The 25695-nt window shown below is 47.3% G+C and overlaps 1 protein-coding gene across 2 annotated transcripts in view; it reads right to left on the bottom strand.

Moving 5' to 3' along the window:
- Nucleotides 1-25695, bottom strand: part of FAM234B (family with sequence similarity 234 member B) — a 178789-nt gene that overhangs the window by 89276 nt on the left and 63818 nt on the right. For both annotated transcript variants that reach the window (XM_077452516.1, XM_077452515.1), the window contains exons 3-4: nt 25401-25496; nt 25105-25293 (exon numbers count right to left, since the gene is read on the bottom strand). In XM_077452516.1, the coding sequence (XP_077308642.1) occupies nt 25105-25293; nt 25401-25496 (285 nt within the window). The remainder of the gene's footprint in view (nt 1-25104; nt 25294-25400; nt 25497-25695) is intronic.

A 25695-nucleotide genomic window follows, 5' to 3' on the forward strand; every position in this document is an offset into this window, starting at 1 on the left:
TTTGCAGATCGCACTGCGATATGCGAACTGATCTGGGGGTGTCATTAAACATTTCACTGACACTCCCAGCAGTTCGCATAGGGCAGTGTGAACTGCCGCCGGGAGGCATGCGATGCGGGAACCCGCCGCGGATTCGTGGCGTTCCTGCATCGCTCCAGTGTGAACCCAGCCTAATAAGCGATCGTTTTTCTGATCGCTGTATTAGTGTCACAGGTGACGCTAGTTAGGCAGGTAAGTATTTAGGTTCGCCGCAGCTTTTTATAGCGCCAGGGACCCCCATATACTACCGCATAAAGCCCCCTGATTGCCCCCTAGTTAACCCTTTCACCAGTGATCACCATATAACTGTTACAGGTGACGCTGGTTGGTTAGTTATTTTTTTATAGTTTCAGGGCACCCGCCATTTATTACCTAATAAAGGTTTAACCCCCTGATCACCCAGCGGGTGTCATTTGTGACTGTAATAACTGTTAGGGCAGTTAGGGTTAGCCCCCTTTAGTTCTAAGGTACCCCCCTAACCCCCCCAATAAAGGTTTAACCCCGTGATCACCCCCCGTCGCCAGTGTCACTAAGGCTGGGTTCACATTGCAGCGGTTTATGAGAACGGATGTGATTCGCACCGCACTGCAGTGCAAATCACATCCGATCTCTGTGCGATTCGAGTTCAGCCATACAGATAGTATGGCTGAATTCGTGTCGCACCCGCCGCAAACTCGCACGGGACCCTTTTTTTGGTCCGCAGCAGAATCAGATCGCATGGGTGTTCACACCATGCGATCCGAGTTTGCAGATCGCACTGCGATATGCGAACTGATCTGGGGGTGTCATTAACATTTCACTGACCCTCCCAGCAGTTCGCATAGGGCAGTGTGAACTGCCGCCGGGAGGCATGCGATGCGGGAACCCGCCGCGCATTCGTGGCGTTCCCACATCGCTCCAGTGTGAATCCAGCCTAATAAGCGATCATTTTTCTGATCGCTGTATTAGTGTCACAGGTGACGCTAGTTAGGCAGGTAGGTATTTAGGTTCGCCGCAGCTTTTTATAGCGCCAGGGACCCCATATACTACCGCATAAAGCCCCCTGATTGCCCCCTAGTTAACCCTTTCACCAGTGATCACCATATAACTGTTACAGGTGACGCTGGTTGGTTAGTTATTTTTTTATAGTTTCAGGGCACCCGCCATTTATTACCTAGTCTCACTAGTGTACCCCTAAATTTAGGGGTGTCTACTTTCCAAAATGGGGTCATTTGGGGGGGTTTGTGCCATCTTGGCATTTTATGGCCTTCAAAACTGTAACGCCCTTAGAAAGCCTGAAGGCGGTGCTTGGTTTTCGGGGCCCCGTACGCGGCTAGGCTCCCAAAAAGTCCCACATATGTGGTATCCCCGTACTCAGGAGAAGCAGCAGAATTTATTTTGGGGTGTCATTTCACATATGCCCATGGCATGCGTGAGCAATATATCATTTAGTGACAACTTTGTGTAAAAAAAAAATAAATTTTTTTTTTTTTTGTCATTATTCAATCGCTTGAGGCAAAAAAATAAAATATTCAATGGGCTCAACATGCCACTTATCAATTTCCTTAGGGGGTCTACTTTCCAAAATGGGGTCATTTGGGGGGGGGGGTTTGTACTGCCCTGCCATTTTAGCACCTCAAGAAATGAGATAGGCAGTCGTAAACTAAAAGCTGCGTAAATTCCAGAAAACGTACCTTAGTTTGTAGATGTGACAACTTTTGCGCAAACCAATAAATATACAATTATTGATTTTTTTTTTTTTTCTTTTTTTTTTTTTTATTAATGTTTATTAAAGAAGAGAAGCGTGTACAAAGCATAACGATCAATACATAAACCAACATCAAGGGCAGCAACAGTATATCGTCAGTTACCACGGCATAGACAAATACACCCATCTCTTCTATTATAAAAGAGGGAATATAGTGGACAGAAACAGCGGGGAAGTAAAGGAAAGGGAAAATAAACAGGAGGGGAGAGAAAAAGAGAAAGAAGGGGGGGGGGGGGGAGGAGGGGAGGGGATGGGGGGGGGGGCAGACCACCCTCAGACAATCAATTGCAAAAGTACAGTAGATATAGTAAAAACAAAAAAAAATATGATCACATCACACTGGTTGAGACATTATGGCTGCATAACTAGAGGAATATTTAAAGGCAACCCAACAGACCCAGATCTTCGTTGCCAACTCAGATTTACCCCGGAGGGAGAGGGTCATGTCCTCCATGTAATATGTGGTATCCACGTTAAGTAACCAACGCCGGAGCGTGGGGATCGTCTTCATCTTCCAAAACTGAGGAATGAGGGTTTTGGCAGCGTTTAAGAGGTGAGGCGTAATCGACCTCTTATAGGGGCCCGTCGGCTTCCCCGTGCAATGGAACAAAACATACCACGGGTCATTAGGTACCTCCCACCCCTGGATTTCTTTGATCGTGTAGAAAATCGCTAGCCAGAAAGGTCGGATCCTCGGGCAGTACCACCAAATATGAGCATGAGTGGCTACCTCCCCGCACTCCCGCCAACAAAGTGGGGAGAACTGAGGAGAAAACCTATATAAAACAACCGGTGTGTAGTGCCATCTGGCCAAAAGTTTATACGCCATTTCTGACGTCTTAGAGGATCCAGAGGAGGTATGAGCCAGGGTTAGGATTTGTGACTGCTGGGACGGAGACAGGACCGTATGTAGTTCCTTTTCCCAGTACCGTAGGAAGGAGGGAGTACCCGTGGAGGTGAGGGACAGCAATGCCCGATAAAAGTACGAGACCGGCCTCTCAATCGGGTCAGAGTCAGCGAATGCAGTTTCCACCGGAGTAAGCTCCGCCAAGGTGCGCAGGGGCTTTGGGAGCATGCGAACAAAGTTCAGTAGTTGATGATGTTTCCATCGATCCATGTAGGATATGGAGGAGTCACCCAAGATGGAAGAAAGCGGCAACACCCCGGATGGGCCGGTGAACTGATGTAGACATGTGTTAGTGCCCAGCCGCCACGGGTGGATCTGCGGGTCCATGTTACCCGGCGGGAAAAAGTTGTGACCCACCAAGGGCATTAGGGGGGAGTTATACAACCAGCCATTCATCTTACAGATAGAGTCCCACACCATCAAGGAGGAGTGTGTAAGCGGTGACGTGGTAGGCAAAAGGGTCCGGAACTTCCTCGGGATCCACATCAGTGTGGAAGGTTCAGCGCCACAAAGATCCGTTTCTAAGTTTACCCAGAGTTTTGAGCCCTTGCAGTACTTCAGGTCAGAGAGTCTAGTCAGCACAACGGCCCTGTAATAAAGCTTAAAGTCCGGTACAGCTAAACCCCCGCTACACTTAGGGCGGATGAGGAGAGATCTATTCAGCCTGGGTTTTCTCCTATTCCATATGTACCGGTATACCAGAGATGTCAAAGTTGTAAAAAACCCCACCGGTATCCCAAACGGGACCATCTGAAGCAAGAAGAGCACCCTGGGCAGCAAGTTCATCTTAACCAGACCAATTCTACCTAGCCAAGAATGTCGGAGCTGGGACCACTTTTGGATGTCTGACCTAAGTGTGTTGAGCAGAGGCAGAAAGTTAGCGCGGAAAAGGGACGAAAGGGCGTAAGGGAGGGCGTAAGTTGAATGCCCAAATATTTCATGGAGCTCAACTGCCAGGTAAAGGGGTAGTTCTTCTCCAGGTGAGATACCTGTTTGGCGGGGACAGAGATGTTTAACATTTCCGATTTGGACATATTGATTTTAAAATTTGACACCGCGCCGTAGGCCGAAAACTCGGACAGGAGATTTGGAAGGGTGATCAGAGGCTGTTGCACATAGAACAAAATATCGTCCGCGTACGCCGCGTATTTGTGTTCCGTCGTACCTTTTGTTACGCCACGTATATTCGGGTTTCGCCTAATAAGGGATAAAAATGGTTCCAGGGAGATCGCGAGTAAAATCGGCGAGAGCGGGCAACCCTGGCGAGTGCCATTGTAGAGGGTGAAGGGGTCGCTAAGGGTACCGTTAATCCGTATCTGAGCTGTGGGGCAGCGGTACAACGCCGCTATTTTGGAGCGCAGAGTGGGTCCTATACCCAAGTGAGTCAGCGTAGCCATAAGGAAGTCCCAGTCCACCCTGTCAAACGCCTTCTCAGCATCCGTGGAAAGTAACAGGGTGGGCTGGGAAGTCCGCCGCACATAAGCCATCAAGGAAAGTGTGCGGAGAGAATTATCCCGCGCTTCCCGCCCGGGGATGAAACCTGTCTGATCCCGTGAAACCCACTGTGGCACCAGGGGGAGCAGCCTATTCGCTATGGCTTTAGCATAAATCTTCGCATCAATATTCAAGAGCGAAATAGGGCGGTAGCTCGCGCAGTCACTAGGGTCCTTGCCCTCCTTGGGTAACACCGTAATATGAGCATGAGTGGTCTCCGGGCGAAGGTCCCCGCCGTCCGAGGTCACGTTAGCATATCTGGTCAAGTACGGCAGCAGTATGTCAGCGTACGCTCTATAGTAAGATACCGTGAGTCCGTCTGGTCCCGGTGCCTTACCGCGCGCCATAGCTTTCATGGCGCCCAGAAGCTCCGCAGCCGTAAACTCCCCCTCCAAGGAAGTCAAAACCTCCTCGGAGAGTTTCGGGAGGGCGGCACGGGCCAGATAGTCCCCAATAAGGCGTCCCCGAGCCTCTCTATCATGAGCACCCTGGTGCACCTGATACAGGCGCTGATAAAAGTCCCTGAATGTCTTGGCTATACGGCGGGGGTCTCGAACACCAGGTCTCCCGAGGGGGTTTTAACTTTGGCAATAAACGCCGCGTTCTTACGCTGTCGCACCGAGTTGGCCAACAGCCTACTGGGCTTATCTCCCCATTCATAAAATCGGTGAGCCACTATCCGCGCGCGTCGCTTGTGATCTAAATGAAGGAGGGATTTCAGGGTCTCTCGTTTTTCCGTCAAGGCGTGGAAAAGGGCCGGAGTCTGGTTCAGCTTATGCTGGCGTTCTAAGTCGGTAATGTCACGCAACAAGTTGGACTGTTGAGTTAAGCGCTCTCTCTTTTTCCTAGAACCCAATTCCATGAACTTTCCCCTAATATACACCTTGTGGGCCTCCCATAACACTCCCGGTGAGACTTCAGGACTGACATTAGTCTTAAAATAAAACTCCAAACTGTCACCCATCACCTTTCTATCCGCCTCTTCGGCTATGAGGTCCTCGTTCAACTTCCAGTTAGTGGACTTCAGGGGTATGGACGCCACGTTAATGGTTAAAGAAATCGGAGCATGGTCCGAGATGGGGGATGAGTCAATGCTTGACATCACTATGAGCGGGAGGTGCTGGTGATCAATGAAGCATAAATCTATTCTAGAGTAGGTTTGGTGCACCTGAGAAAAGTAGGTAAAGTCCCTTTCCCGCGGGTGACCAATTCTCCAGACATCCATCAACTGTAGGTCATGGAGTCTAGAACGAATATATCTCACCCCCCTGCCGGAAAGCGAGGAACCCCCTCTAGAGGTGTCCAAAGTAGGTTCCAAGGGAACATTAAAGTCGCCCGCTAGAAGAATGCATCCACGTGCAAAATTCCGCAGGGAGTTGAGTGTGGACGCCAGAAAACGCACCTGGCCTTTGTTAGGGGAGTATAAGGTGGCCAAAGTACACTGCATGCTGCCCAGGGTGCCCCGCACAAACAGAAAACGTCCCGCAGGATCACACAACATTTCCTCAAACGTGAACGCGGTTCCCCTACGAATCCCAATGGCCACACCTTTTGCTTTAGCAATGTCGGAGAGGCTGTAGTACCACGTGGGGTACTTCGGTGAGTGCAATCTAACTCGAGTCGTCTGCGTGAGGTGGGTCTCCTGGAGGAAGACCACGTCCCCCCGCAAACGGTCCAGCTCCCTATATAAGTTGTGTCTTTTCCCCGGGGCGTGAAGGCCCCGTACATTAAAAGATACAAGGTTCACAGTAGCCATGGGGTCTCAGAAGGAGGAACCGCGGTCACCACAACATTACCAATGCAATAGCGAGGCGGTCTGCCGCCAAATAGGGGGGAGGGGATCAGAGGAGGTGGAGGCAATAGACAAGAAAGGTGAAAGAGAAAAGGAAAGGAGAAGGAAGGGCAATAAGAACATGAAAGGCCCCACCATAGTGGGAAAAACAAAATGAACCAAAAAAGGTGCTGTCGGAGAACAGCCGGTAGTGCACGCATTTCCATGCCGTGCGAGAGCGGGCTGCGTGGCCGCCCCAGGGCCCCCACGCCCGCCACCCCAGCAGGGGAACGGGCGCCAGGGCCCCGCGCCGGGCAGCCCCCGCTCAAAAAAGGGGGGGGAGACGGGACTCAGGCAGCCGGGCGCAAACCACACCATAAGGGTACAGGTAGCGCCCCGCGGTCCGGTGCCGACACCGAGGCATAAAAAGCTAGAAATAACATCATCCAAAACATAAAATGGTACAACGCCAGTAAAGAACAATATGGGTATGAAGCTAAGGCGATAAGATAAACATTGGGGGGGGGGGGTATCATAAGTCAGTCATGCTCCAAAAGCACCCAGAGGGAGATGGAAAAATAACACACTAGTAAGTAGGGCAAAAGAATAGTAACGTTCACCTCCAGACTGAGGCTCCCAAGGAGGGACCGGGGTATGGACCACAAGGCCAAGGGAGACCCAGCCGTGGCCTTGCAAAAACTCGTTGCCGCCAGAGGCGGTCAGCTTCCTCGCACAAACTTGGTAAGGGAGCCCCCCCAATTGCGGTCAGGCTGTATGTCCCACAAATGCAAGTAGTTAAAGGGCAGGTTGCCATTTCAAGGGCGGTAATCAGGTGCGGAAGTACGGCGGGCACGGCTCACTCTCTGCCAGCCCTGGTCGGCCCCAGCGGGCAGGGGCGGGATGCCGTCCTGCCATCCAGGCAGTTCCGGGACAGGAACGGACATATCCGTGCAGAATTTGGGCAGCTCCTCCGGAAACCGAAGTATTGCGGTTCTGCCATCCCTAGAAGCGATCAAGGCCGCAGGGAAGCCCCACTTATATTTAATGGACGCCGCCCGAAGCAGTTCCGTGAGGGGTCGTAGGGCCCTGCGACGATCCAAGGTTTCCTTAGCTAGGTCCGGGAAAAAGGATAACATCGCTCCATGAAAATCAAACGGATTAGCTTCCCTAGCTTTCTGCATAATCAGTTCCTTTTCAGGATAATGGTGGATCCGGCAAATGATGTCTCGTGGGACGTTGGTAGCAAGGTTGCGTGGTCGGAGTGCCCTGTGCACCCGGTCAATCCTCAAGGGGGCATCAGGTGTTCGGCCCAGAAGACTATTGAGAATACCACGGACGGACGGTAACAGGTCGTCGTCTCCGGTCGCTTCGGGAAGGCCCCTAATCCGAACGTTATTACGTCTGTTACGATTCTCTTGATCTTCGAGCTTGTAAACGGTCGTACGATGCGAAATGGCAAGTTGTCGTGTAGTCGCCTGTAAGGATCGGATAGCGTTCGCGTGGCGATCTAGACGTTGCTCCGACTCTTCCACACGAACCAATACTTGCGAGAGATCCGAACGAACTGCGGAGACCTCCTTCTTAATGACCCGCTCGAGGTTCAGAAGCATGGAGGCGAGATCGGAAGTGGTAGGGAGACCGCTCACTCTCGGCGCCGCTCCGGCGGAAGGATGTTGCTCCCCCTCATCGCCCGAGCCCGCCGAGGACTCGGGCGAGCGCGACCTCCGGTCCGGCCCATCGCGGGAGGCGGGATCCACTCCACCCCGCGGCTTGTGGCCTAGGTCGTCCTGTTCCTCCACCTCGTCCGGTTCCACGGCAAGGAATCGTTTAATTGACCCCGTCGAGGCTCCTTTCTTGGGCAGAGACTTGCCCGTCCGCCGGCCCATCGCTCAGGTAGCTCAAATATGGATTTTTGGATGATTTTAGGTGTTTTTCCCAGTGTCGGCCTCGGAGCTCACAGAGCACACGTCTGCTCTAGCACATCACCAAGCCACGCCCCCTCATTGACTTTTTTTTTTACCAAAGACATGTGGCTGAATACATTTTGGCCTAAATGTATGACTAAAATTGAGTTTATTGGATTTTTCTAATAACAAAAAGTAGAAAATATCATTTTTTTTCAAAATTTGCGGTCTTTTTACGTTTATATCGCAAAAAATAAAAATCGCAGAGGCAATCAAATACCATCAAAAGAAAGCTCTATTTGTGGGAAGAAAAGGACGCAAATTTTGTTTGGGTACAACATTGCATGACCGCGCAATTACCAGTTAAAGCAGCGCAGTGCCAAATTGTAAAAAGACCTCTGGTCATTTACCAGCAAAATGGTCCGGTCTGAAAGTGGTTAAATGGTTAAACTGAGAACTTCTACACACTGAGATGATTTCATTCATTCAAGTGTAAACATTGTATCTTTCTGTTCTTTTCTTGGCAGCCTGCCCAGAGAGGAGGAAAGACGTTTCTATGACGACTCAGGTAACTTGCACTGACTTCTATTACAGAAGTCATTTCCAAGTCCCGCTGTTCTAAATCGGCCGATGCCGATTAATTAAAAAACAGCAAAAATTATAGCATTTGAAAGTATTGAGGGAGGCCCTTGCACTACATGCTTTGGTGAATTCGTCCATAAATCTGACCAGAAAAAAAGGTAGGTATAGTGTGTATTGGGTTTGGTAAAGTCAGCAGATAGAGGATTGCTATCAGCTGACCTAGCAGTTGGGGGGGATGGGGGTTCCTAATGAGTTAGGCCAACCCCCCCCCCCCCCCCAAAAAAAAAAAGGTCACTCTGCATGAATTTAAGCACACACATAACATTTGTAGACATTTTAGGGGGTGTTTAGGGGAAAGCAATACTATGGAGCTGACAAAATACATTGCTAAGTGACTAGACTATAGGTTTATGGGCCCAGAAGAGCATGGTGGGGAAGTTAGTGAGGCAAATATGCATGAAGGACAAAAAACTTGAAAAGCTTCCAGCATGCATGAGGACAAAGGGGCACAGCATATGAATTAGAGCATATTGCAATCATGGTAATAAGGGAATGAGGAAAGAAATCCAAGACATTAGCAATCATTAAATACATAGAATGTGATGTTAAAGGATAAAACATACTTACTTCATATAGTCCTTCCGCAGGACCTGAATTATGGCAGAACAGGTCTCTGGAATAATGATCCCCAGAGCCTTGGGGGAAATGCCTGTGGAGAACTTTAGGTCCTGAAGGCTTCTACCTGTCGCCAAGTAGCGCAAAGTGGTGATGAGCCTCTGCTCTGGAGTGATGGCTTGCCGCATGCATGTATCCTGACTGGTGATATAAGGGGACAGCAAAGCCAGCAGACGGTGAAAAACGGGGGCCGTCATCCGGAGACAATTCCTGAAATCATCAGGATTATTCTCCCGGATCTCACAGAGCAAAGGCATGTGCGAGAACTGGTCACGCTGGCGCAAACAATTCTTGGTCCACAAATGCCTCCTCTCCCTATTCATGGACCGCGAAAGCCCAACACCAAGCCCCTGCACAGCACAAACTACGACAAGTACGTACACGAAACATGGTTTAAAATGGTCGGCAGGTCAGAACGGACAACAGAAAGCACTGAAAAACAGCAATGCCTGAAAGAACGACCTGAAAAGCAGAAGCAAACAGACAATAAGCAATGCAAATCAAAGCATACTATACCAAGATATAGTCCACAATGAGAAACAAATGCTTACTGACTACACGCACTGATAATCAGATACACAAAGACAAGCAGAAACTGAAGAGCAGTACCGGACTGAAGCACAAATCTGAAAAGCATGAATCGTCTCTCACCAAACTTCTACTAACAGGCGATTAACACGAGCGATGCTGATCTTCCTTTTTCTAGTCCCGTCGTACGCGGCTTACGTCACCACGTTCTTGGCAACCAGAATTTCAGACAACTTAGTCCAACCGTGTGTAAGCGACACCACTTCCGGGCCTCTTCCGGACTAAATCCGTCGGAATTAATCCGACGGATTTGGTTGCCGGAATGTCCGACCGCATGTACGGGGGCTTACACTTTTGAAGGCCCTGGAGTACCAGGACAATGGAATTGCCCATAAAATGACCACATTTTGGAAAGCCAAACACCCCAACGTATAATCTGTGAGGCATAATGAGTCTTTTGAAAGGTTCATTTTTTTTTTACAGAAGTTTTTGGAAAATGTGGGGAAAAAAAAATGAAAACAAATTTTTTTTTTTTGTTTACACAAAGTTGTCAATTTATAAGATATTTCTAACACATAGCATGTATATAGCAAAAATTACACCCCAAAACACATTCTGCTACTCCGAGTATGGCAATACCACATGTGTGACTTTTACACAGCCTGGCCACATAGAGAGGCCGAACATTGAAGTAGTACCTTCAGGCATTCTACGAGCGAATGACACATCTCATTTTATTCCTACCCATCACACTTTTGAAGGTCCAGGAGCACCAGGACAGTGAAATTACCCACAAACTGACCCCATTTTAGAAAGCAAACCCCAACGTATATTCTATGAGGCATGGGCTGCAAATAGGTACTCGGGTACTCGGATGGGCTGGGGACAGGTACTCGGATGGGCTGGGGACAGGTACTCGGATGGGCTGGGGACGGGTACTCGGGTTTGGGCTGGGGACAGGTACTCGGGTTTGGGCTGGGGACAGGTACTCGGGTTTGGGCTGGGGACAGGTACTCGGGTTTGGGCTGGGGACAGGTACTCGGGTTTGGGCTGGGGACAGGTACTCGGATGGGCTGGGGACAGGTACTCGGGTACTTTGATGGGCTGTGACAGGTACTCTGATGGGCTGCGACAGGTACTCGGGTACTCTGATGGGCACCAGGACAGTGAAATTACCCACAAACTGACCCCATTTTAGAAAGCAAACCCCAACGTATATTCTATGAGGCATGGGCTGCAAATAGGTACTCGGGTACTCTGATGGCCTGGTGACAGGTACTCGGGTACTTTGATGGGCTGGGGACAGGTACTCGGATGGGCTGGGGACAGGTACTCGGATGGACTGGGGACAGGTACTCGGATGGACTGGGGACAGGTACTCGGATGGACTGGGGACAGGTACTCGGATGGACTGGGGACAGGTACTCGGATGGACTGGGGACAGGTACTCGGATGGACTGGGGACAGGTACTCGGATGGACTGGGGACAGGTACTCGGATGGACTGGGGACAGGTACTCGGATGGACTGCGACAGGTACTCGGATGGACTGCGACAGGTACTCAGGTATTCTGATGGACTCTGACAGGTACTCAGGTATTCTGATGGACTGTGACAGGTACTCAGGTATTCTGATGGACTGTGACAGGTACTCAGGTATTCTGATGGACTGTGACAGGTACTCAGGTATTCTGATGGACTGTGACAGGTACTCTGATGGGCTGCGACAGGTACACGGGTACTCTGATGGGCTGTGACAGGTACTCGGGTACTCTGATGGTCTGTGACAGGTACTCGGGTACTCTGATGGGCTGTGACAGGTACTCTTTATTGGGGGGGGGGCAATCAGTGTGACAGTGTGATTTGTGTGTAATGTAAGCGGTAACGAGACGTTACTGCAATCTCCTCCTCACACACGATCGGTGTGTGAGGAGGACAACCTAGTAACATCTCGTTACCGCTGTTTGTTAACATTTAGTTATCGGCTGTGAAAGGATCACAGCCGATCAAGTGGGTAAACAGACAGCCAATGGCTGTTTACCAGCATCGGTGACTAGCAGTGTTCCCGGGAACACGGTGCCACCGACGTGCATGCTCAGAGCACGCGCAAGCGCCGTGCACAGTGGGGGTGTAACCATCTGTGATCGGCCATGACTTCATCACGGCCGAAACACTAGTAAATCATACTGGTGTCCTCAGCCCCCCTTCACATCATCTCGCCTCCATAGTAATGTGCTCTGCTCCTTTGCCCCATGCCCACCCCACCAAACCCCAGAGCAGTATCCTCTGCCCCCTTCACTTAACCCCCCAATTTAGTGAATCCTCTGTCTCCCCAAAGCAGTGTTCTTTGCCCCTTCATATCACCCCCACTGTGGTGTCCTCTGCCCCTTCTATAGCAGTGTCTTCTGCCTCCTTCACATCACCCCTCCACACTGTAGTGTCCTCTGCCCCTTCACATCATGTCCCCTATAATAGTGTCCTCTTTTGCCCCCTTCGCAAAACACACAGCATTATGTAGGTAGTGTTCTTCCACCTGACGGCATGTGTACAGCAAAGTGGAGATTGGGAGGCACAACAGTACTGGACAGAGGGCAGGAACGGGAGCTGCCCGAGTTAAATTTTCATATTAACAAGCTGGTGATTGGTTGCTAGACCCGCCTGGCGTAGTAACCCATAACCTGCTGGTTAACCTGAAAGGCAGCTCCCACTCCCGCCCTCCCATCGAGCATGGTGCTGCCTCCCGCTCTCTAGTGAAGATAAGAGCAGTGGAGGTAACAGAGGGGAAGGATTGGCAAAGCAAGGCAGTGTTGATGATCTACCTGCCCGTGGTCAACAAGTAGATTGTGATCAATGGGTTGCCGACCTCTGATATAGGGTCTGGGATTAAAAGTACAATTTCAGAGTTTGCTGGTGACACCAAACTATGCAATGCAATATGTCCTTACAGGACGTCTCCAACCTCAATGAATTATTTAATTGGGAAACTATGTGCCAAATGAGGTTTAATGTAAATAAATGTAAAGTTATGCACTTGGGGGCTAAAAACATATATACAAGGAGAACAGTTGGGGGAGTCAATTGTGGAGAAGGATCTGGGTATAAGCTAGCAAAATACTTTCATGTATTAAAAGAGGTATAGACTCCAAGACATAATTTTGTCCCATACAAATCATTAGTAAAACCCCATCTGGAATATGCAGTTCAGTTTTGGGCACCAGTTCACAAATAAGATATTGAAAAATTGAAGAAAGTGCAGAGAAGCGCAACCAAACTGATACGAGGCATGGGAGTAGCTCTAGGGAAAGATTAGCTGAACTGAATTATTCTTTCTTGAGAATACGTGATTATGCTAGATTATTAACATGTATATAAATACAAGTGGTCCATATTGTGACCTTTGTAATTAGTCCCTTTCAGGTCATTACAGAGGACAAGGGGGCATGCTTTACATCTGAAGGAAAAAAGACAGGTAAATTTGATACTAGAGGCAGGAGAATTCTTTACAAGCACCACCTTTCTCTAATATATTCAAAAAGTCCCAAGAAACAAAAGATTGGGAGTTTTGAGGTGCAAAAAAATCAAATCAATATTACTAAATTTCATAATTTTATACAAAACAAAAAAAAAACGACAATAATATTTAAAACTAGTGCACGAAAGAATAATGCGGTCACAATACAAAAGTTGGTTGCCTCTACATGTTTTACCACAATAGTGGCTTCTTCTGTGGCTTTTGTTGGACCTTATCACAATGCCACCCAAAAGTGATCAAGGTTCCAAATGGTCTTCAGAGGTCCAATGAGGTGTCAGTATGCCATACAAAGGGGGACAATAGCCCTACGTTCGCACCCTTTTGTAATAGAAAGTCAAGGAATTCACAGGTTGATAATTGTATCACTCCCAAAACGTATACTTCATATATTTATGGTAAATTATTTTTTTTCCCCCAGTTCATTTTGTTTTGGCTAATTGCTCTTTAAAACTCCCATCTGTGCACATTTCATTTATATTTCTTTAAAATCTGAGATGCGGTGCCAGGTGATCACCTATTAATGCCTATTAATCCTTCTTCTACCATAAAGTCTGTAAAAGTTTGCATACTTTAAAAAAAAATTCAGAATCTGCTGAGCATGGGGCAGTTTCACAAGGTGTGCATTACATTCTAGGCCTTGCAGCCCGTGATGGGACCATGTACCACCTAGTATCAGATTTAAATATGGATTGAGCTGTGGTTTTAAAAGAAAACATAGGAACCAATAGGTTCCAAACCCGTGCAAATCAATGACCAAAAAATAAACTACAAAAAGAGCTGCGTGTTGTAAAGTGTAAGAAACACCTAACGTGAAAACAAAGGAACTGCACTCTTCTATCATAAATCACCACAGTGAACAAATAAATACATAATTTGAATTTAAAAAAAATACATAAAAATTGCCATCCCCTCAAAATAACTCACACAGTAATTGATGTCTAAACCGTGGGCAACAAAAGTGAGTACACCCCTAAGTAAAAAAGTGTCCAAATTGGGCATAATTAGCCATTTTCCCTCCCCAGTGTCATGTGACTCATTGTAACAAGATTTCAGGTGTGAATGGGGAGCAAGTGTGTTAAATTTGGTGTCATCACTCTCACACGGGTCACTGGAAGTTCAAAATGACACCTCATGGCAAAGAACTTTGAGGATCTGAAAAAAAATATTTATTGCTCTACATAAAAGATGGCATAGGCTATAAAAGGATTGCCAAGACCCTGAAACTGAATTGCAGCATGGTGGCCAAGACCATACAGCGGTTTAACAGCACAGGACCACTACAACACATTCTCCCCCCCCCCCCCCCCCCCCCAGGAACACCAATGATGGGGCACTATTCCCCCCTCCCCCCAAGGAACAGCTGAATGAATGCTTTGCAGTTCACTATATTTTAAAAGCTAGCTGCTACCTTATTGCAGCTCGGCGCTCATGTGAGCAGTCACCAGCTGCTTTCCTCCTCTCTCTCCTCTCCCTCGAGGCAGCAAAGCGAGTGGGTCTGAGAATACCCGCTGACGTCAGAGAGGTATAAAGCGGCGCCAGCCTTTTACACGGGGGATTGTAATACTTGGATGGACGCGGGACTGAAAGGCAGGGAAGAGGGTGCGTGCCGTTAGCAGACCAACTAAATCGATAATGAAAATCGTTGACAACGATATTCATTATCGATTAATCGTTTCAACCCTAGTTGTCACATACAAAAATTTAATAAAATATTTACAAAAATGTGAGGGGTATACTGACTTTTGTGAGAATAATATATACATTTTTTTTTTATATATATTATTCAAAGCTTCAGTTTTGCCATATAGAGAGGGAGAGGAAAGGATACTCTAATGATGCAGTAAAGGTTGTATTGCATTTATGTCAAAGAAGACAAGGATAAGCATGTATGGTATAGGAGTCGCTGATTAGCGTTACACCTGCGTTCCAGCTAACCAGAAAATTACGTATCTCAAACACCACCCAAAACCCACCCTGAAGTCATTAAGATGAAAAAGGGTTTTGTGTTTAGCTGAACAGGTAAAGTACTTATAAAATTCTACACATTTTTTACCTTAATGCATTTCTTGCATTAAGGTAAAAAAAGTTTAGGTAGTAGCATTCCCCCTCACCCCCCTTATATTTACTTGAGCTCTCATTCGATCCAGTGCTGTGCCCATCTGCATTGGCTTTCTACCCTCACTTCATGGTCTCACAGGCTTTGCTGTGGCTTTATATGGGGACACTCAGTGGAAAGGAGGAGCCAGAAGCACTGACAGGGGACCCAAAAGCAGAGGTTTGTGGCCACTGTGCGCAATGGAATCCTGGCTCCCCTTTTCTGGTGTGTGTACCTACAGGAAGCCGCTTCCTATGGGCGCACTCGTGCAGGTTTGCAAGCTCGACCCCAAGCTCTCATCATCTGGCTTTGATTGACAGCAGCGTGTCAGCAAACCTGTGAGACAGGAAAGTGAGAGGAGAAAGCCATTGCAGATAGGCACAGCACAGGATCAAATGAGGGCTAATGTAAGTAAAAGCGAGGTGATGGGGATACTACTACCTAAACATTTTTTACCTTAATGCAAGGATTGCTCAACTAAACACATAATCCATGCTTACATTTCCAAATGGGAGAGGGATCTTCAGCGCAGCATAACCCAGGACAGACTGGCAACAAATCTGGTCCATGATCAGCTCATGCACTATAAATATAACCACAGCTGCATTTAAATCTGATACTAGGTGGTACATGGTCCCATCATGGCTAGCACATGTTTAAACAGTATGAACCGGTTTGTTGTTTTTTTAAATGTTTGCATTTAAATAAATTATGGACATTTTTTTATAGCAGTTTTGTGGGTATATGGTGATCCTGAGATCACGTTTTTTTGTACTATTTTTCATGAATCTGTATTTTTCCCAACACATCTTTAGGTTTATCTTATTTATTAGGACCAGCTTAGCCCTATAACATGCTTTGTCTAGTATATTTTGTACAAAATGAAATATTGCACTCAAGTATCCACTGACTGCATCATTAAAACAAAATGCTTGAACTCTTGGACATCAGTTTAGCACTCTCATTAGGTTATTACTATGCAATAATCATTAGATTGTTATTATATGTGTGCAAGAAAAAAAGCCAACAGGGGTTTTATCCTTCCTTCTACTCTTCTAAAAAACAGAGTTACTTACTGGTAACATCCTTTTCCAGGAGTCTTTCAGGACAGCCACCGTAGAGAGACCCTGGCCCCTCCCCTCTTAGGAAACACCACCTTCAATTTCATAATTTAAGTCTCATCCTCCTGCCGTCTCCTCAGTTCTTCCAGAGTACCTCCGGACAACCGGGGAGACACAAGAACACGTCAAAAAACAACCTTTTATCTTACCTGACGGTCTCATGCGACGAGTTCCCAAAGATATCCAAAACCCTGAGTGGGTACCGGTGCTGTCCTGAAAGACTCCTGGAAAAGGATGTTACCGGTAAGTAACTCAGTTTTTCCCTAGTCCGTCTTTCAGGACAGCCACCGTAGAGAGGATAAGCGAGCACCTTACCTTAGGGTGGGACTACCGCCTGCAGCACCTTACGACAAGGGCTTGGTCCTTGGCTGACAGAAGATCCAATCTGTAGTGCTTCACGAAAGTAGAAAAACTGGACCACATTGCAGCTCTACAAATCTGTTCTTGAGAAGTCGCCACTGCCCTGGTTGAGTGTGCCTTGATCCCAACTGGGGGTTCTAACTAGAGGTCGACCGATATGGGTTTTTCTCTGGCCGATGCCGAAGCCGATATTTAGAAATCATGGCGGCCGATAGCCGATATATGATGCCGATTTTTTTGAGCCGATATGTTAGGCCGATTTTTTTTTTTTTTCCTTTTTTTTTTATTTATATATTTTTTTTTAATCCCCCTTGATCTAACACACCTTTCCCACTGGGGCGTTTTCAGGCGCTTTTGGGCTAAAAATAGCGCCTGTAAAGTGCCTGCAAAATGGCTCCCCTGCAGTCTGTGTGAAAGACAGAGTGCTTTCACACTGAGGCGATGCGCTGGCAGGATCTTAAAAAAAGTCCTGCAAGCAGCACGTTTGGAGTGGTGTATACCGCTCCTCCACCACTCCTGCCCATTGATATGCATGGGCACCACTGCCGAAGCGCATGCAATGCGATTTGGCAGCAGTGCTTCATGGGCGCATTTAACCTCTTCCTTGGCCGCTAGCTGGGTTATATGTGCCCCACTAGCAGCCAAATAGCACCGCTAAAATGATGGTAAAGAGCCGCTAAAACTTGCGTTTTACCATCAACGCCTGCCCGCTCCAGTGTAAAAGCAGCCTTCATAAGTGATACAGAAAATTTCTAACATTTATTAAACAAAACAAACCTCCAATCAGTTTACTTGTATGTGTGATTTAGATTTAAAAAAAAAAAACTATATATTAAATAAAAACAGGTAGTCAAAACTTTTGGACGAAAAAAAAATGGGGTAACTTTACAGTTTTTATTTAATTTTTATTTTTTAAATAGTGTATTTTTTTCCCAAAAAAATGCATTTGAAATACCTCTGTGCAAATGCCGTGTGACATAAAATATTGCAACAACCGCTATTTTATTCCCTAGCATCTCTGCTAAAAAAAATATATATAATTTTTGGGGGGGTCTAAGTGATTTTCTGGCAGAAAATACAGGATTTTTACTTGTAAGCAACAAGTGTCAGAAAAGATTTAGTCTTTAAAGCGGAGGTCCACCCTAAAGTGGACCTTCCGCTCATCGGAACCCTCCGGCGCCACAATTGGCACCTTTCAGGGGGGAGGGGGGTGCAGGTACCTGTACAGTACAGGTATCTGCACCCACTTCCGGGATAGCTCTCTGCGGAAAGGGGCGTAGGTTACGCCCCTTTCCGAAAGTCCCCCGCTGCCTGCTGGGAAACACACAGATCCCAGAGGCAGCGGGTCTATCCTTATTGCGCAGCGCGACTCGCGCATGCGCAGTAGGGAACTGGGAAATGAAGCCGAAAGGCTCCACTTCCTGATTCCCTTACCCAAGATGGCGGCGGCAGCACCCGAGAGACGATCGAGAGATCGGCTTCGGGTGCCGACATCGCGGGCGCGCTGGACAGGTAAGTGTCACTATTTTAAAAGTCAGCAGCTGCAGTATTTGTAGCTGCTGGCTTTAAAAAAAAAAAAAAAAAAAAAAATGCGGACTCCCGCTTTAAATGGTTAAACTGAGATCTACACGCTGAGATGACTTCATTCATTCAGAAGTGTAAACATTGTATCTTTCTGTTCTTTTCTTGGCAGGCTGCCCAGAGAGGAGGAAAGACGTTTCTATGACGACTCAGGCAACTTACACTGACTTCTATTACAGAAGTCATTTCAAAGTCCCGCTGTAGTTCTAAATCGGCTTTTTATCAGCACAATCGGCCGATGCCGATTAATTAAAAAACTGCAAATATCGGCCGATATGCCGGCCGATATGCCGGCCGATATATCGATCGACCTCTAGTTCTAACCCCCCCTATCACGTAAGCCTGCCCAATGGCCAACCTTAACCATCTGGCTATTGGGCGTCTAGACGCTCTGGAACCCTTCCTGGCCCCTAAAAATAACACAAAAAGTGAGTCAGACTTTCTGAACTGACTTGTACAATCTAAATAATGTAGGACACATCTTCTAACGTCCAATCTATGAAAAATGTGTTCCTGTTCTCTCACAGGGTTTGAACAGAAAGTAGGCATCACAATTTCCTGGTCTCTATGAAAACTAGAGGCTACCTTTGGTAAAAAGGCCGGATCCGTTCTAAAAATCAAACGGTCCAAAAAAAAAAACTGAAAAAAAATGTGCCCTAACAGAAAGGGCTTCGAGTTCACTCACTCTCCTTGCTGTAGTGATTGCCACCAAAAACACAGTTTTGAGATTGTTCAATGTTAACGTGCAAGATTCCAATGGCTCAAAAGGTTCCCCGTGAGAACCTGTAAAACTAATGAAAGATCCCACACTGGGAAGGGGGAATTTCTGACAGGTCTCTGCCTACTTAAGGCTCTAAAAAACCTCACTATCCATAGGTCTGTCGCTAGATGTTTTTCCTAAAAAAAAAAAGCTTAAATCGGATACCTGACCTTTCAAGGTACCAAGGGCTAAGCCTTTATCCGCCCCTGCCTGCAGAAATTCCAAAATGGCTACAGAGCTGCGCACATCAAAGGAGCTGAGCACCAGCTATTGAACCGCTTCCATACCTTCAAGTAGATAGCCTGCGTTTCCTTTTTAAAAATTACGTAAAGTGTTGCACTAAAAAGAAAATATTGGGCATAAATCTATGAATAAATATCACACATACGTGAAAAATCACATAAACTCACGTGATTCATATGACATATGTTACATCAATTAACAGCAAAAAGTGTCACACCACCTCCATATAAACGTGTACTTATATGTGTCCAAACATACATATGAATAAATGAATAATCAATGTGAAAAAGAAAATCAAAAATATAAAAAGTCCTTTTTAAAGAGAAAAATTCAAGTCCCACGTGTGCAGTTGAGTATCAGATGGACCATCCAATCCTAGAGGTATAAAATGCGAACACCCATGTGCCAATACCACCACCTTAGTAGATACAGGCTTATCAGATATTTTTGACCCAAAAGAATGTATATTCCAAGGGTCATACACACTTTTATGGTAACTGTAGGGAAATAAGACTCTCAGGTGCTGGATTACCAAATTCGATAGAGAAATTTCTTCCAAACACAAATGGATATGAACAGGTTTTCTCCAATTGCATAAAAGGCCCAACTCCAAACGGTGAACATATAGATTGGAAAGATAAGGCCATATAGCGTAATTCCATTTGTAAAATAAATTTATTAAAAAAGGTAACAAACTTACATTTAAGTAGTTTTTCAAGCACTTTCAGTATAAAAATGGTGGCAGTGGAGTCCTCCCGACGCGTTTCGTCCTCATAGACATTGTGTGGGGTGCGTTTCCTTTTTCCTACAACTTAGCAGAGTGGCTACTAAGCGATTCAAGAACCCCTTGCACCTCAGCAATTCCTCCTCAGTAGCCAAGCTGCAAGGTTCCACCGCTCCACCTGAGGACAGCAGATTGGACCTTGAGAGAGAAGATCCTCCTGGGCTGGGAGCATCCAGAGGGGTTCCCCAGATCCTTCAGAATGAAAAACCACGGCCTCCTGGGCCAGTGTGGTATCAAAATGAGAGTAGTGTTCTCCGCCTGAAACTTCCTCAACACTGCAGGAATCAGAACGGGAGGGGGGAAAGAATAGCATTTGGGGAATCTCCAGCTCTGTGCCAGTGCATCCACTCCCAACGCCCCGTCCCCCCTGTTCATGGAAAAGAAGAGACCCACTTTTGCGTTTTGCCTTGAGGCAAAAGGGTCCACCGATGGAATCCCCCACATTTGGGTGACCATTTCGAAAACCTCTTGCTTCAAAACCCAGTTGCCTTCCCATAGCGTTCTACTGCTGAGGAAATCCGCTACCTGATTTTGCTCCCCCTTCAAATGTATCGCTGAAATGGATAAGACATTTGCCTTGGCCCACCTGAGGATGGCTTCTGCTAGGGCCCATAGGTTCCGCTCCTGGTACCCCCTCCCCGTTGACGTAAGCCACCACCGAGGAATTGTTGGACCGGACTCACACATGCTGTCCCTGAAGTTCCCCCTAAAAGGCACTGAGTGCCAGATCTACTGCTCTCATCTCCCTCCAATTTCGAGGACTTCTTTGTCTCCCTCCTCTCCCAGATACCTTGTACCAACCGGGAGTCTAGGTGCTCTCCCCAGTCTGAGCCGCTCGTATCGGTTGCAACAACCCTGGTCACCGGTAAAACCCAGTCCAGACCTTGTGACAGATTTGCCCCCTTTCTCCACCACCAAAAGGGACCTCTTGACCTGAGTTGGAACCAAAACCAGAGAGTCCATAGACCCCCTGGCTGTGGTCCCAGACCCTCAAGATGAATAGTTGCAGAGGACAGAAATGTAACCCCGCCCACTGAACTGCTGGGAGAGTGGATGTCAGTAAGCCCAAGGCCGACATTACCTCTGTCACTGAGACCTGACGGCTGCCCTGGAGAAACAACATTGCTTTGTCTACCTTTTGGATTTTCTCCAAGGGAAGGAAGACCTTCTGCTCTGTTGAATCCAACACATAGCCCAGGAAGGTGAACCTTTGGGATGGAACTTCTCCAGGTTCAAGAGTCACCCCAGGCTTTCTAAAATGTCTCTTGTTAACTGCAGATCCTGAATCACCTGCACCGGGGAAGGGGCGAATAGGAGAAGATCGTCGAGATATGCGATCTCCAAGATTCCCTTGAGTCGCAGGAACGCCAGCACTTCTACCATAACCACTTTTACCATAACTTTGGTGAAGATACGGGGGGGGGGGGAGAGGATAGCCCAAAGGGAAGGGCTTTGAACTGGAGATGTAGCACCCCTACCGAGGTTTTTACTGCCAATCTGAGAAAATGCTGTTGGTTCTCTGCTTTGGGAATATGCAGATATGCATCTTTTAAATCTATCGATGCCATGAAACAGTTCGGTGGAAGAAGTGCCTTCACCACGTAAACTGAATCCATCCGAAACCTCCTGTAGGCGACTGAGACATTCAGAGGCTTCAGGTTCGGGATGAGCCTGAATTTTCCCGAAGGCTTGCGAACCACAAAGGTGTGGGAATAGAAGCCTCTGCCTGTCTCTCCTGCTGGGACCCGTACCACCACCTCCTGTTCCTCTAACTCCTGTAGAGAGAAAAGAAGAGCAGAGGATTTTTCTGCACACATTGGCATCTCTGTAACAAGGAATCTTAGTTGGGGGGGGGGGCTCTGAAAACTCCAATTGGTAACCTCTTCTGATGATCCACAACACAAACTGATTGGAGGTGATCATTTCCCACTGTGGGAGGAAGGCCCTCAACCTTCCTCCCACCGTGACCTTGTCATTGGGACTTTTTGGTGAAAAATCATCCCCCCCCATGCCCTTTGCCCTTTTGCCCCCAACTTTTCTTCTGCCAATCAGTTTTAGGGGCTTCAAATTTCTTCTGAGGGCGAGCCTTTCTTTTAGACTGCTCCCCATACTTCCTTTTAATGGGAAAGGCCTTTTTCTTATCTGCCGTGCAATCTAAAACGGCCTCAAGACCTGGCCCAAATAGTAAATCCCCTGTGAGAGGACTCCCACAGAGCTTTATTTTGGACGCACTGTCCCCCTGCCATGTCTTCTGCCATAAGGCCGTCCTTGCTGAGTTGGTCAGGGCAGTAGATCTTGCAGACATTCGCACAGATTCAGCCGAAGCATCTGCAATGTACGCCACCCCCTTAAGCAGCATGGGAAAGGAGGATAAAATAGTCTCCTTTGCCGTCCCTGCTTCAATGTGTGCTTTAATCTGGGTAAGCCAATACTCATATTACGAGCCACCACTGTGGCTGCCATGGCAGGTATAAGATTTCCCTGCGATGAGTCCCAAGCTTTCTTCAAAAGCGAATCCATCCTTCGATCCATGGGGTCTGAAAGTGCCCCCATGTCCTCAAAAGACCAGATCAGTATGTCTGGTCTTGTTTGTTCCAGACAAGAGCCTCCTCTTCCGCAAAAGGAAACCTTTGTTTCAACGCACCTGAAAAGAAAGGTTTCCTTTCGGGATCCTGCCATTCCTTTTTGATGGCATCGAACAAGACATCATGAACTGGAAACACCCGCTTTTTCTGTTTCCCCAGGCCCTTGTACACCTGATCGTGGAGTGACAATGCCTTCCTTTCCTCCTGTATGCCTAAAGTGGTATGAATAGCTCCTATGAGCTCCTCCACTTCTTCAAGGGAAAGTTTGTACCGTGAGGTTCTTTTGGATTCTCCATCCAACCCCTCTCCATCTGACTCCCCCTGGGAATCTGAAGCAGCACTGTTAACCTCTTCCTCAATTTCCTCTCTGGAGCCCCCCCGGATTCTCCCCACTAGCAGGGGGAACATCAGTTGGGCTAGGTGGAACACTCTGATGCGCTGGTGGAGAAGTGCTACATAGTTAGTAAGGTTGAATAAAGACACCAGTCCATCCAGTTCAACCTGAGTGTCTACAATTGTCCCTATCCCTGTACATCACACACTCACATTAGTCCCTATCCTCAAGGAGCCCACAATCCAATGTCCCCATTCATATACTAGGGCCAATTTTGGACAGAAGCCAATTTACCTACCTGTCTTTGGAGTGTGGAGAGAAACAGGAGTACCCAGAGGAAACCCATGCAAGTGCCCGTAGAACATGCAAACTCCAGGCAGGTAGTGTCTTGGTTGGAATTCGAACCAGCGACCCTTTTTACTGCTAGGCGAGAGTGCTAACCACTATATCACTGTGCCACCCCGGCTCTGGGGCTGAGGCCACTGGAAACTAGAAAAAAGTGTCTTGAAGGACTGGAAAGTGCTAGAGAGCTCCTTCACAGATGCCGCCAGGGCTGCACCCTGCTCTGCTGTCTGCTCCCTCACTAGCCCATCAATACACTCCCTACAGAGTGCTTTGACCCAGGAATCCCCCACATTTCTTCTTAGATCCATAGCGGACTTGCTCGTGGCTTTCTGAAATAAAGAGAGGGCAGGATAAGCTATAGTACACCAGCACTACTTAGAGGACCACCGGGAGTGCCCCCCCAGGACCAAACACCACCAGGGTCCCAGATATGCTCCCCTTCCCCCCCAACCACCAAGGGGAAAAAACACCAGTGGAGCTACTGGACAAGTAAGGGAACACCTCCCCAGGGTTCCCCTTACCTTTGAGTGGCTGGTGCTTTTGTCCCCAGGAGCCGCTCTTGAAGCCTCTGCTTCGGACATTCTCCTGCTGAGGATGTGTGGTCTCAACGTGCCTCCGATAGCTATCTGTACAGCTAGAGAGAGAGGCCGCACTTGCCGAACTCTCGGTCCCCCTTCACAGGCCGCGTCCGGGAACCGGAAGACGCGGATCCAGCTAAGATGTCCGCCCCCACCGGAAATGACGTCACCCGTCATCCGGTCTGGCCTCCCAGCTCCAAGCCGACTGCATAATACAGGGGGACCTGGGACATCCTGCTGCAGCGCCACCTCTGGGCGAATGAAAAAGGCGGACCTCCCCAAGCTTCTTGCTTCCCCTAGCGAAGCTGGAGTGTGCAGAAGCAGTCTGCACAAAGGCTCCCTAGCCATACGGACTGCCGAGTGGAGCCAGAGAGACCACTGTCTCCTCCACTCTAGGTAGCCTCAGCCTCCCTGACTGTTTAGCTAAGGTTCCTTAGCGGTGTCTCCCCACTGGAGGAAACACCATAACTGAGGGGACGGCGGGAGGATGAGACTTAAATTATTAAATTGAAGGCGGTGTTTCCAAAGACGGGAGGAGCCAGGGTCTCTCTACGTTGGCTGTCCTGAAAGACAGACTAGGGAAAACAACATTTCTATTTTTCTGCTGCTGTTGAAGGATGGTCAGGAAGACGAAAAAGGAAGATTAATTCTTGTCATTTGATATGATGCCTTACTCGGAAATATTTTAGTAGAGGTTCATATTAATGGAGACTTGCACATTCAGTGACAAAAGTAGAAACCCCCTTCAGTCTAAAACTGGTGCCCAGCAATGTGGCAGAATCCCACTAATATTAAAACTGCTTCTGCTGCTCAAAGCTGTCCGTTGTGTAGAGATTTTGAAAAGGATAATGTAAAATCAAGCCTCATAGGGTAAAATGCTTACATTTCCCAACTAAATATAGTAATGGAGACTTAACATCACGTAGAGCAAGTCATTCTGTACATTATAGTATTGCTCATAAAATCTACATTTTTCAGCAAGAATGGATGCTAGACCTGCAACAGCTGCTGTTACTTCAGTACATATGGGTCTGGAAAAGGCAATCATTTTTATATGAATATCAAACAAATCTAATGTAGCAAATTTTAAAATTACAAATTAAATCACTCCTGGAAACAAATCATGGAGAGATCCCTTACCTGTGGATGCACTTATTAAAGTTAGGAGTTTGGATGTCCCAGTTAAAAGACACATGTCATTTTGCTGGGTTTTCAAAACCAGTTGCCCACACTGAATGCTCCTGAGGTACTCCTGAGAATTTCTCTTCCACAGCAAACTCCCATTAATGCCAGAGAGTGCAGAAATACTGGGCTCCTGTTGTAAAACAACTATAAAAGAGAAGAGAAGGTAGCATTGCCGATTTCTGGTTAAAAAAAACACAGCAGCACAGGAATGTGCACAGAAATAAAGCAATATACACTAAATTACTACTAACCAAGTGAAGTGTTGGCATTGGGTGATACAGACAACAGGAGAATATCAGGTACTCCATCCTTATTCACATCAAACAACTCCATTGGAGGGGACACCTCTGTGCAAAAAAAATAAAAATAATCATAGACAGAGAGAAATATAGATTATATAATTTAGATCACGATTCTCGCAACGTAAAATCTTTCACATTATACAAAAAAACTTAGACTTACCGGTGACGGTATTTCTAAGAGCCTTTCAGGACAACCCTGGAGAGAGCGCAGCTCAGCTCCCCCCTTTCTTCAGGAAACACCTGC

Source organism: Lithobates pipiens, unplaced genomic scaffold, assembly GCF_037356315.1.
Source record: "Lithobates pipiens isolate NorthernLeopardFrog02 unplaced genomic scaffold, aLitPip1_a1.2 Scaffold_23, whole genome shotgun sequence".
Lineage (NCBI taxonomy): Eukaryota > Metazoa > Chordata > Amphibia > Anura > Ranidae > Lithobates > Lithobates pipiens.